General features: G+C 66.0%; 2 protein-coding genes across 5 annotated transcripts; one reads left to right on the top strand and one right to left on the bottom strand.

Annotated features, from left to right (window-relative positions):
• The first annotated feature begins 276 nt into the window (after positions 1–276).
• MRPL16 (mitochondrial ribosomal protein L16) lies at positions 277–2,932 on the top strand. Its single transcript, XM_074841954.1, has 4 exons — positions 277–377; positions 648–713; positions 852–1,000; positions 2,396–2,932. Exons 1-4 carry the CDS (start codon positions 335–337, stop codon positions 2,879–2,881), a joined length of 744 nt encoding a protein of 247 aa, XP_074698055.1. The 5' UTR covers positions 277–334; the 3' UTR covers positions 2,882–2,932.
• A 111-nt stretch (positions 2,933–3,043) lies between these two features.
• On the bottom strand, positions 3,044–10,989 carry STX3 (syntaxin 3). 4 transcript variants are annotated; one of them, XM_074841952.1, is made up of 11 exons: positions 10,643–10,986; positions 9,097–9,177; positions 8,914–9,013; positions 8,739–8,813; positions 8,547–8,614; positions 7,843–7,951; positions 7,445–7,518; positions 7,201–7,335; positions 6,229–6,339; positions 3,742–3,844; positions 3,044–3,516 (listed from the first exon to the last, which is right to left on the bottom strand). In XM_074841952.1, the coding sequence occupies exons 1-10, from the start codon at positions 10,670–10,672 to the stop codon at positions 3,767–3,769; spliced, it is 861 nt and encodes a 286-aa protein (XP_074698053.1). In that variant the 5' UTR covers positions 10,673–10,986; the 3' UTR covers positions 3,044–3,516; positions 3,742–3,766. The 4 variants fall into 4 exon arrangements, with proteins under 4 accessions (XP_074698053.1, XP_074698052.1, XP_074698051.1 ...); XM_074841951.1 differs by lacking the exon at positions 6,229–6,339 and adding an exon at positions 6,007–6,117 and having other exon boundaries at positions 10,643–10,984; XM_074841950.1 differs by lacking the exons at positions 3,044–3,516; positions 3,742–3,844 and adding exons at positions 4,902–4,999; positions 5,378–5,488 and having other exon boundaries at positions 10,643–10,989.
• Positions 10,990–11,609: the final 620 nt, after the last annotated feature.

Here is an 11,609-nt window from a genome sequence, read left to right as displayed (position 1 = left end):
TCCACCCCTGGGGGGACACAGGGCCGGGCCCCTCCGTGGGGACCAGGCCTTGGGAGGACGGTTGGGGCAGGCCCTGGGAGAGACGTGGGCGCCTCGGCGGGACACCGAGGCGGGGGGAGTGTCCTGCCCGTGGGGACCCCGCCCCGGGGTGAGGGACCGGGGGCGACACTGCGGAGGGATTCCCCCCGGAACTAATGTTTCCCTCCGCGTTTCCGGGGTGCGCCGGAAGTGACGGGCCGCGCTACCGGAAGTGCCCCCCGCCGGGCGGCAGCGGGGGGCGGGCCCATGGCGGCGCTCTCCGGGCACTTCCGGGCGGCGGCGGCGCGGCTCGGCGATGTGGCGATGGCGGCTGCCGCGGCCGCTCCTGGCCGGAGGAGGTCAGGGCAGCCCGGGCAGCGCCCCGCGGGGCCGCCGCTTGCCCTGGGCAGGGTCAGGGTAGCCCGGGGCGAGCGGGACTGGGTGCCTGTGTGCCAGAGCGGGGGTGCGCCGGTATCGGGACTCCCGGGCCCCGCGTTAACGGGGGAGGGGGGGGTTGGGAGTCCGGGACTCCCCGACCAGCTGTGGTGGCCGTGGGGGGATCCCGAAGCCCCCGGGCCCCCCCTCCCGGTGCATCAGGCGCCGCTCTGAGCCCCCGCTCTGTCCCCCAGGTGCCGGCGGCGTCGCCGTTCCCCGGGCAGGCCTCAAGAAATACGCGCTGCCCTCGGACTACAGCGGTAAGGGGGTGCACGAGGGGGAAAGAAACCCCCACGGGGATGGCGGGTACACCCCCCGCCTCGATCTGCTGCTGCCCGTGTCCCCCTGAACCGGGGTGTCCCGGGGCCGGTGACCCTCACGTGTGTGTCCCCTGGCAGGTATCGTCTTCCCCGAGAAGACGAAGCTGAAGTTCATGGAAAAGGTCCCGGCGGTGCCCAAGGTCAAGCGGGAGCCCCGGCAGCTGCGTGACATCCGCGGCCCCTCCCAGGAGGCCACCGAGTTCACCCAGGGCCAGTACGGGATCCTGGTGAGCGGGACGGGCCCAGCCGGAGCTGGGGGGAGAAGCACAGAGGGGTCGGGGACTGCGTTTGGGCAGCCTGGGCAAGGAGGTGGGGAGCGTGCAGGAGTGGGCTCCCCCACACTGGAGACCCCTGTTTGGTGCTGAGCCCTCCCGTGGAGGGTGAAAACTCCCGAACAAAGCAGCAACCAGAGGGGACTGGTGCTAAACTGGCTCCGAAAACCTGGATTAACTGAGCTACCTCTGTCAGGAACGGCTCTGCTTTCCCCAGTGAGGGGATAAGGATCATAATACCGAGCTTAAATTAGAAAGGCAGCTTTAAGGTGATAAGTTTTATTGATGATCTAGACGAGGGGATCAAGTGCACCCTCAGTCAGTTTGCAGACAACACCCAGTTGGGTGGGAGTGTTGATGTGCTCGAGGGCAGGGAGGCTCTGCAGAGAGACCTGGACAGGCTGGAGCGATGGGCTGAGGGCAACTGGGGGAGTTTCACTAAGGCCAAATGCCGGGTTCTGCCCTTGGGCCACAACAACCCCCAGCAGCGCTACAGGCCTGGGGAGGAGTGGCTGGAGAGCTGCCAGTCAGAGAGGGACCTGGGGGGGTTGATTGCCAGCCGGCTGAACATGAGCCAGCAGTGTGCCCAGGTGGCCAAGAAGGCCAGTGGCATCCTGGCTTGTATCAGCAATAGCGTGGCCAGCAGGGACAGGGAAGGGATCTTACCCCTGTACTCGGCACTGGTGAGGCCGCCCCTCGATGACTGGGTTCAGTTTTGGGCCCCTCACTCCAAAAAGGCCATTGAATGACTCGAGCGTGTCCAGAGAAGGGCAACGGAGCTGGTGCAGGGTCTGGAGCACAGGTCTGATGGGGAGCGGCTGAGGGAACTGGGGGGGTTTAGTCTGGAGAAGAGGAGGCTGAGGGGAGACCTCATGGCCCTCTACAACTCCCTGAAAGGAGGGTGCAGAGAGGGGGGATGAGTCTCTTGACCCAAGGAACAAGCGACAGGACAAGAGGGAATGGCCTCAAGCTGCACCAGGGCAGGGTCAGACTGGCTCTTAGGAAGGATTTCTTTGCAGAAGGGGTTGTTGGGCGTTGGAATGGGCTGCCCAGGGCAGGGGTGGAGTCCCCATCCCTGGAGGGGTTGAAGAGTGGGGTTGACCCAGCGCTGAGGGATCTGGTGGAGTTGAGAACGGTCAGGGTGAGGTTCATGGTTGGACTGGATGATCTTCAAGGGCTTTTCCAACCCAGATGATTCTGTGAGGTGTCCTCAGTGAGGCAGTTTCACCCCCCAAAAGCACGTGTAAAGGGTGTGGAGTTGGCTGGTGGCACAGGGCAGGACAGGGGAACCTCTGTCCCCCTCGTCCCCCCCCAGCTCATCCCTGAGGTGCCCTGTCCTTCCCCCCACAGGCCATGGGGGGTGGTTACCTCCACTGGGGCCACTTCGAGATGATCCGCCTGACCATCGGCCGCAACATGGACCCCAAGACCATGTTTGCCATCTGGCGTGTGCCGGCCCCTTACAAACCGGTGACGCGAAAGAGCCTGGGGCACCGCATGGGGGGCGGGAAGGGCCCCATCGATCACTACGTGACGGCGGTGAAGAGCGGGCGATTGGTGGTGGAGGTAGGCGGGCGCTGCGAGTTTGAGGAGGTGAAACCCTTCCTCAAGCAGGTGGCCATGAAACTGCCCTTCCCCGCCATCCCCGTCAGCCGCCAGAGCCTCGAGCAGATGCGGCGGGAGGAAGAGGAGAAGAAACTCAACAACCAAAACCCCTGGACCTTTGAGCGCATCGTCACCGCCAACATGCTGGGGATGCGCAAGTACCTCAGCCCCTACGACCTGCGGCTAAAGGGACGCTACTGGGGCAAATTCTTCCTGAAACACCGAATTTAACGAGCAGCTGGGGAGGGGGCTGCTTTAATTAAACCTTCCCCCAAGAACCTACGTCGGCCGCTGTGGGTTTTTTTTTTTTTGGAGGTGCAAACACGGGGCCAGGAGCGTCGCGGAGGTGATGAACGCAGCAGGGCTTGTTTCCCACCGCTGAGACACGCAGCAGAGCGTGGGTGATCTCTTTATTGAGGAGGAAGACTCCGGTGGAGGCGGCTGCGCATCCGAAGAGCCGGCGAGGTGAAGAAGTCGCCGCAGATGAGCTCTTGAGCGAGGGGAAAGGTTCCTCCTTCCACCCCGAGCCAGGCAGAATCCTCTACGTCGCCCGCACACTGCCCCGGGGAGGAACGCGGCCGCTCTGTGCCGCCGAGGAGGGGGCTGCTTTGACGCAGAGGCTGCTGACCGTCGGCCAAAGAGAGGATGGGGAGCGAGGGGGGACGTTGGGGCATTGGTGGGAGGGAATTGGGGAGCGGGGCAGGTGGTCTCCACTCCTCCAGGGACGCGAGGGATGTCCTTGGGGGCTCTGGGGACCGAGGGCTTGGCAGGAGGGTCCCGGGAGCTGGCGGTCGGGGTCTCTCCAATGGCCGGAGCCGCAGGCGGGATCATCCGGGCGATGCGGGGGCAGGAGGGGTGAAGGCCACCTGCAACGGGGAGGAAGATGAGGCGAAGATGAGGAAGGGGATGTGGCTCCCATCCCTCCCCGATGTGGCTGCCGGGGGACGCCCGGTCTGTGCCGGCATCTTAAGGGGACGCTGGCAAGTCCGAGGGGGGTGAATCCCACCCGGATTAACCCCACCGAGGCCCCAACCTACTCCCCGGGAGTGGGGTGGTAGCAGGGACCCCAACTGCCCCCCAACTGCGGTCACCTGGAGGGCAGCGGGTGGGGGGGTCTCAGGCGAAGATGCTCCCAATGCTGGCAGCCAAGATGATGATGAGGACGATGCAGCATATCATGATCAAGATCTTCTTCTGTGAGGGGAGAGAGGGGCTGTGAGGCGGGGCTGAGGGTGGCACAGGGCTGGGGAGGGGGGGACAAGGGATGGGGACAGGGTGGGCAGCGGGGCAGGTGTGAGCTGGTCCTGTGCAGCACCGGGACGTGGCTCTGCCACGGCAGGGACACGTCCCCATCGCCATGACTTACCCAAAATCACGGGGGGGACGATGGTCTGGCCCAGCCCGGCGGAATCCGTGGGGCTTAGGGGGTGTCCCCAGCCCCGCACTCCCCTGTCACATCACTCCGAGGGGCTGTGTCACCCCAAAAACGGGCTGATCCCAGACCCCTCGGCTAAAGCCGCCAGCCCGGCCACGATGCCACGGCTGCCGTGAGCTGAGCCGGAGCCGTGCTCAACCCCTGCTGCGGGTGTTTGGGGGTGCCAGCACCCCACTTGTCCCCGCAGCACCCCGGCATCGCGTTGTGCACGGAGAGGAGAGGCGCAGGGCGGGCGTCAGCGCGGATCTTTATTGTAACGGGAATTAAAGAACCGCGACCACCGCCTCCTCCCGCCCCAGCTCCCCGCGGCAGTCGGTGTCGGGGGGATGTGCCAGCCGCAGACGTCAAGGCCAGGAGGGGACAAGGGGCCCCGGTGGCTCAGTCTGCCGTGACACAGTGAGCAGCAAAGCGTGGCCAGACCCGCTGGCGGCTGCTGGTGCCACCAAAAACCCCCTCTCCTGACCATGTCCCTTGTCCCCGCGCAGGGGAGGGTCCAGCCCTGGCCTGCTCCGAGCGAGGCACTTCGTCTCCTCTCGCTGGGGCTGTGGCACCGGTTGCCACATCCCGGTGGTGCCGGTGTAGCCCCCTCGCTCCCCCCAGCAAGATTTGGGGGGCTGGGAGAAGTTCATTTATCAGTAAAAGGAAAATAAATAGTCCTGTCCCCGCAGGGGACATGAGGACAAGGGGCAGATCCCATGGACTGGCGGGGTCGCAGGGGATGGTTTGGTGGAGGAGAGGACTCCGGTGTCGGGGAGGTGGGGGGGCGGGGGGGGGCAGTGGTGCCAAGCTGGAGTCCAGGGTGGGAGCCGGAACACTGCGGGTGAGGGCAGCGGGTCTGGGAGAGGAGGGGGCCAGGCTGCGGTGCTGGGGAGGGTCCCACTGGGAGACGTCGCTGCTGGGATGGTCGGAAGCGTCTGGAGGAGAGGGAAAGGGGGAGATGTCAGCCCCCAAGTTGGAGAGGATAGCGGGGAGAGGGACGAGGGGCTGAGGGAGGGCCTGGTGGGGATGGGAGACCGACATGGGGAGCTGAAATCCAGACCCTGAGGCACCACAGGGCCCCGCACACCGCAGACACGAGGCCACCGGCCGGCAAGCACCCAGCACCCAGAGCCCAGCACCCCCAGCCCCAAAGGCAGCAGCAGAAACCAAAGCACCAAAGAGCCAGACCCTGGCACGGGGGCCACAAAGCCCCACGGCAGCCCAGCCGTGGCTGTTCGCTATCCCCAAACCCTCCAGGGCACCGTGGCCCCGTGGTGGGGCTCCTCTCACCCCCCCACCCCCCCGACACTTACAGACCACAGCCCCCGCTTTGAGGGTTATTTCTTGTTTAGCCCCACAGAAAGTCCGATGATGAGGGCAACTATCGCCAGCAAGAGCACCACTACCGCTGCCAAAATCAGCATCTTCTGGAGGGGGCAAGAGGGGAGGCGGGGGCCGGTTACGCCTGCCCTGTGGTGAGGGGCGGGACGCAGAGAGCAGAGGTGGGTGCAGAGGAGCCCAGAAGAGACAGAGATGCTGCAGACCCGGGGACAGGGCAGGAGGGGCTGAGCCCTCACCAGCTCATCACACCTGAGGGTAGGAGGGGGCTCAGGGCTGGGACTGGTAGGGGGGACAGAGAGGGACAGAGGTACCAACCCTGTGGAGGTCACGAGGGAGGAGCAGGGACCAGTTGGGGTGGCTGGGAGTCACTGGGAGTAGGTGGGAGCCATTGGGGTCATCTGGGGGACCACTGGGGGACATGAGGGGTGGCTGGGGGACATGAGGAGTGGCTGGAGGAGACGAGGTGGCTGGGGGCCACAAGGGGTGGCTGTGGGACATGAGAGGTGGCTGAAGGACACAGGGGGACATGGTGGGTGCGTTTGGGATGCTGGGGGCTATGGAGGGGACACTGGGGGACACTGGGGCCGTTGGTCCATCTCACCCTCCTGGCCTCACTTTGGTACTTCACGGCCTTTTTGGTGTCGGCCACGGCCCGCTCCACAAAGCCGACGGACTGGTCCATGTTGCTCTCTATGCGGTCGATCATGGCTCCCTACGGGGCACGGAGGGGGGGCGGCGGGGCGAAGCCAGAGAGAGACAGAAAGAGAGGGGGGGGACAGCACACACACGCTGAGAGTACCCAGGGGTGCTGGCACCCACCCACCTTGCGTGCCTGGCCCTGGTACTGCAGCGCCTTCTTGGTCTGCTGCCTCGCCTGCTCCACGTGCTCGGCCGCGTGCAGCACGTGTTGCTCCACGTTATCCAGCAGCCCACCCTGGGGGGGGACGGGAGAGGGGACAGGCTGAGCGTGGACCCGGTGGCAGGGTCCCCACAGCATGTGGCAGGGTCCCCACAGCACATGGCACAGCCCCATGGCGCAGATACTCACCCTTCCCCAGCGCACACAGTGGCTCCTCGCATTGCATGGGGGGGCACAGGGACACAGGGAGGGGCTGAGAGAGGGGCCGGGACCACCGCGGGGTGGGGTGCACCCCTGTCTCCCTCCCCCAAACCCCCCTCGGGCTCGGGTGCTGGGTGGCCCCATGGGGACTTGTGCATCGGTCACCCCCCAGCCCCGCAGGGCTCCAGGCCTGGGTCCCACTGCACGTGGCCCTGTGCTGCCCTGTGTGGCCCTGTGTCACCTCGTGTCCCCATGGAGCCCTCTGCAGCCCTGAGTGCCAGTCCCTGCTCGTCCCCATGCACAGGTCCCTGCTTGTCCCTGCTTGTCCCCATTCAGCCCCGTGCACAGGTCCCTCTGCCTGTCCTCTCACACAGCTCCCTGCTCGTCCCTGCCTGTCCCCATGCCACCCTGTGCCAAGGTCCCTGCCTGTCCCCATACAGCCCTTGCACAGGTCCCTGCCTGTCCCCATGCCACCCCATGCACAGGTCCCTGCTCGTCCCTGCCTGTCCCCATGCAGCCCTTGCACAGGTCCCTGCCTGTCCCCATGCCATCCCATGCACAGGTCCCTGCTCGTCCCTGCCTGTCCCCATGCAGCCCTTGCACAGGTCCCTGCTTGTCCCTGTGCCGCCCTGTGCCAAAGTTCCTGCTCGTCCCCACGCAGCCCTCGCACATGTCCCTGCTTGTCCCTACTTGTCCCCACGTGCAGGTCCCTGCCAGTCCCCGTGCCACTCGTACCTGGTTCTCCACCAGCATGGCGATGTCGACGAACATGTCATGGAGCTCCTTGATGCTGCTCTCCAGCCGCACGATGTCCTTGTGCCGCCCCTCGATCTCGCTCAGCGCCTGCTTCGAGATCTGCGAGTCCATGATCTGCAAATGGAGCGGGAGGCGGAGTGGGGGGGCCATCAGCGGGGGGGTCCTGGCTCCCCATGTCCCCTCCGTGTCCCTCCCGGTGTCCCCTGGCACGGCGGGTGCTCACCCCCGAGGTGAAGATGGAGGGGTTCCCGCTCTCCAGCATCTCCTCCAGCTCCTCATCCGTCGTGTTCTTGCCGGCTGCAGGGGTGGGGGGGGCAGTGGCAGCAACAGGCCCCGCCCACTCCACGAAGGGGCGGGGTCTGGATGACCTGACCACACCCACTTTGCTAAAGGGGTGGGGTCTTTAATGCCCAACTCCACCCACTTTCCCAAAGGGGCAGGGTCTGTAGGGACTGGCTCCGCTCACTTTCCCCAAGGGGGGTGTCTGTAGGGGCTGGCTCCGCCCACTTTCCCAAAGGGGTGGGGTTCTTTAGGTCCTGGCCCCACCCACTTCACAAAGGGGCGGGGTCTGCATAAGGCCCCGCCCACTTCCCCGAGGGGCGGGGCCGGGGGTGCACGCACTGATCTCCAGCTGGCGCTGGATCCGGCCCTTGCTGCGCTCCCGGAAGTCGACCTGCGCCTCGTTGTACTTGGTCATGACGTCAACGAACTTGCGGGACAGGACCGAATGCTGGGGATGGGGACAAGGACATGGGACACTCCAGGCATGGCATGTCCCAACCCAGGGGGTCAGGACCCAGTGCTGTGGACAGGAATGGGGACACAGGACACCCCAGGCATGGCTTGTCCCCATGGGCCATTTTCCCAGGGGACAGGACCAAGGACATGGGTGTGAGGCTGGGGACACCCCAGGCTTGGCATGTCCCAGCCCCAGGAGACAGGGCCAACTGCTGGGGACAGGGACACCCCAGGCAATGCCCCGGGGGAGCAAGGATAGGGATGTGACACTGGGGACACCCCTGGCTTGGCACAACCCTGGCCCAGGGGACAAGACGAAGTGCTGGGGCTGGGGAGAGGGGCATGAGGCCCCCAGGACCCAGGAGCTGGCATGTCCCAACCCATGGGGGACAGGAGAGAGTGTTGGGGACAGGGCGGAGGGACATGAAGCCTGGGAGCACCCAGATATGGGTGCTGCTGGGGACAGAGATGGGAGACATGGGGACACCCAGGACAGGTCACCTCCCCAGCCCGTGGGGGACAGGGTGGGACCTGGGGATGCTGGGTGGGGACAGCCCCGGCAGCAGATCCCAGGGACTGGAACTCACCTGGGACTTGCGTATCCGGAGGTCGGCAGAGGACCGTGCTTCTTCCTGCTCAATGTTCCTCTCCATGCCTGGTGACAGCCCGTCAGGGACCTTCCCCATGGCCCCAGTGTCCCCAGCACACCCTGCCCTTCCCATGGGGACGTGGGGACGTGCAGGGTTGGGTGACATGGTGGCAGGGACATGGCCACTCACTCTTCAGCTTGTTGCGGACGCTGTTGGCCATTTTCTTGATCTCCGCCGTCAGCTGCTCCAGGTCGTCTTTGGTCTCTGTGGGGTCACTGCAGGTGAGCTGGGGAAGCCACCGGCAGGGACATCCCCAGGAAGGGGACCCGTGACCTGGGGAGGGGGACACGGCCACTGCACTCACTCTGCTCAGGGATGGGGGCTGAGAGGATGATGCTGTAGAGCTTCTTGGCCTCCTCCACGTTCTCTGCGATCTTGTCGATGTTTTGCCGGGTCTCTTCGATCTAGACAAGCCAGGGAGGTTGTGGGGGGGGTCTGGAGGCAGCTCTGTGCCCCCCAGCCCCGCGCCCACCCCCCCCCGTCTCACCTCCGAGAAAAACTCATCCATGAACGCCGTGTTGTCGACGGCGATTTCCAGCTCCTCGGTGTCATCGTCCGTGTCCTGCTTCTGCGGGGTACAGCGGGCAGCGCTCAGGGGTGGCACCCCCCTGCCTGCACCCAGGGACCCTGGGGAGACCCCCCGGGGGGACAGCCACCCCACGGGGCTAGTGTGGCTACCAGCCAGCCAGCCCAGCTCTGCATGCTCAGGGGAGCACAAGGAGGGAGCAGCCGTGGGGACACGGTGGCCCAGGGCAGGGGGACATCTGCGGTGGGTGGGGGGGACACGATGCTGAGCTCGTCTCACATCTGGCTGCGCATGGCCGGGGAATTAAGGGATTGCTGGGCTTGGATGGAGGGAGGGGACGAGGATGGGGACGGGGACGGGACAGGGACAAGGTTTTACGGACCCGACCTTTGTCCCGTGGCAGGTCTGAGCAGCACCGGGGCTCAGCGGGGGGCCCAAAAGAGGCTGTTGCCCATCACCCTGGCGTCACGCCTGGCCCCCCACCCATGGGCTCCCAGCTCTGTCCCTTCCCAGGGTGCCAGTCCCGGTCGTTTCACCTCCCCTCGCTCCCCTCAGCTCTGCCAGCGCCCCGGGGGTACCCAATGCCTGGCTGTGGCATCCCCAAGGAGGGGGGCAGACCCTGGCTGGGGACCCCCCGCCCTCCAACCTCCTCCCTCCGAAGTAAAAATAAAATTAATCCCTTCTCTCCCTCCAAGGGTTTTATCTGATGGCTTTGTAATCCCTGCTAAATCCCTGCCAAGCCTCCCTGCCACGGCTGCCTGCCCCATGCTGGGGCCTGGGCAGAAGCTGGGGGGCTGCTGGGACCCCCATTACCCCGGGAGAGCCGGTACTGGGGTGGGGAGGCCCCCGGGAAGAGGGGGGCAGCAGGGCCCCACAGCAGGGCGGGCAAAGGGAGGAGGAAGCGGTGATGGGGAGCGCGGCGAGGCGTGGGGCGCAGGTTGGGGTGCTGGTCACTGCAGGCACCCCACATCCACTCCCTGCCCCCCCGGGGGATGGACCCCCCTGCCCCACACAGCCCGGGTGGGGGCTGGTGTCTCCCCATTGCACCCCCACAGCATGGGGGGAACAGCCCTTGTCTGGGAGTTGATGTCCCCCCAAAATACCCCCCCCAAAGCACTCCCAAACGGCACAGAGGGCTGCCCCCCCCCAGCCCTTTCCTCCTGACACCCCCATTGCTGTGGGGCTGGCACTCAGGGCCCCCCCCATCCCCGTGGTGCCCCCATCCACCATGGGGAGGGGACTCAGGGCCCCCCATTCCCATGACACCCCCATCCACCATGGGGTGGGGTCTCGGTGACATCCATCACCCCCGTGATGTCTCCACCCACCACAGCCCTGGGTCTCGGGGCACCCCCCCCGTCTCCACGGCACCATAGAGGGGGGTCTCAGGGACCCCCCATCCCCTTGACACCCAGTTTCCCCAGGAGCAGGGTCCCAGCGAGCCCCGGGGACCCCCACCCCACCAGGTGCCCCCCATCCCCTCTCCACCCTGGGGGGCGTCTCTCACCGCCTTGAGTTGCTCCAGTCGGTCCTTCATGGTGCCCCCAAGGGCTGGCGGGGCGCGGGGGGGTCCCCGTCCTCACCCACCGCAGGGATGGGGGATGCCGCCCTCGGTCCTCCCTGGCTGGCCAGGCCTCCTACATCCAGGCGAGGTGGCGGGTGGCCCTGTCCCCTTCCCTGTCCCCAAGCCCTGGGGCTGTCCCTTCACTAATCCTCAGTGACAGGCACAAGGAAGGCAGGAAGGCGCCGAGGGGAGGGACGAGGTGGAGCCACCCTTCACCTGGGACACCCGGGGACACCGGACCCGTTAAAGGCGACGGCTTCTGGGTGCCCCCGGCCACTCCGGGAAGTGGTGGCGAGGTGGGGGCGGATGTGGGGTGGCCCTGGCTCGGAGGCGATGAGGAAGCTGGTCACCACTGGGGAGAGGGGACAGAGCTGGGGAGAGGGGACAGAGCTGGGGACACAGCTGAGACACACGGCTATGGATAGGGGTCACAGCCGGGGGGACACGGCTGCGGAGGGGGTCACAGCTGGGGGTAGGGGACACAGCTGGGGGTTAAGGGACATGGCTGGGGATAGGGGACATCGTTGGGGACACAGCTGGGGGGACACGGGTGTGGATAGGGGTCACAGATGGAGGGACACGGCTGCGGAGAGGGGACATGGCTGGAGACACATCTGGGGACAGGGGACATGTGTGGGGACACAGCTGGGGGGATACAGGTGTGGGTAAGGGCATGGCTGGGGACACAGCTGGTGACATGGTGATGGATATGGGGCACAGCTGGGGGACACAGCTGGGGATAGTGGACACGGGTGGGTGGGACACAGATACGGATGAGGTGACAGCTGGGGGACAGGGATAGGGGATCGCACCCGCGCGGAATAAAAAAGGGGCGTCTGCCCCTTTAAGAGCAGCCCTGGGGCGGGGCGGTGCCCTCAAGGTCCGCGAGGGGGCGTGGTTCTCTCAGGCC

This window comes from Strix aluco, chromosome 16 (assembly GCF_031877795.1).
Source record: "Strix aluco isolate bStrAlu1 chromosome 16, bStrAlu1.hap1, whole genome shotgun sequence".
NCBI lineage: Eukaryota > Metazoa > Chordata > Aves > Strigiformes > Strigidae > Strix > Strix aluco.
Note: the sequence above shows the minus strand (reverse complement) of the source record. Positions and strands in the feature narration are given on the sequence as shown.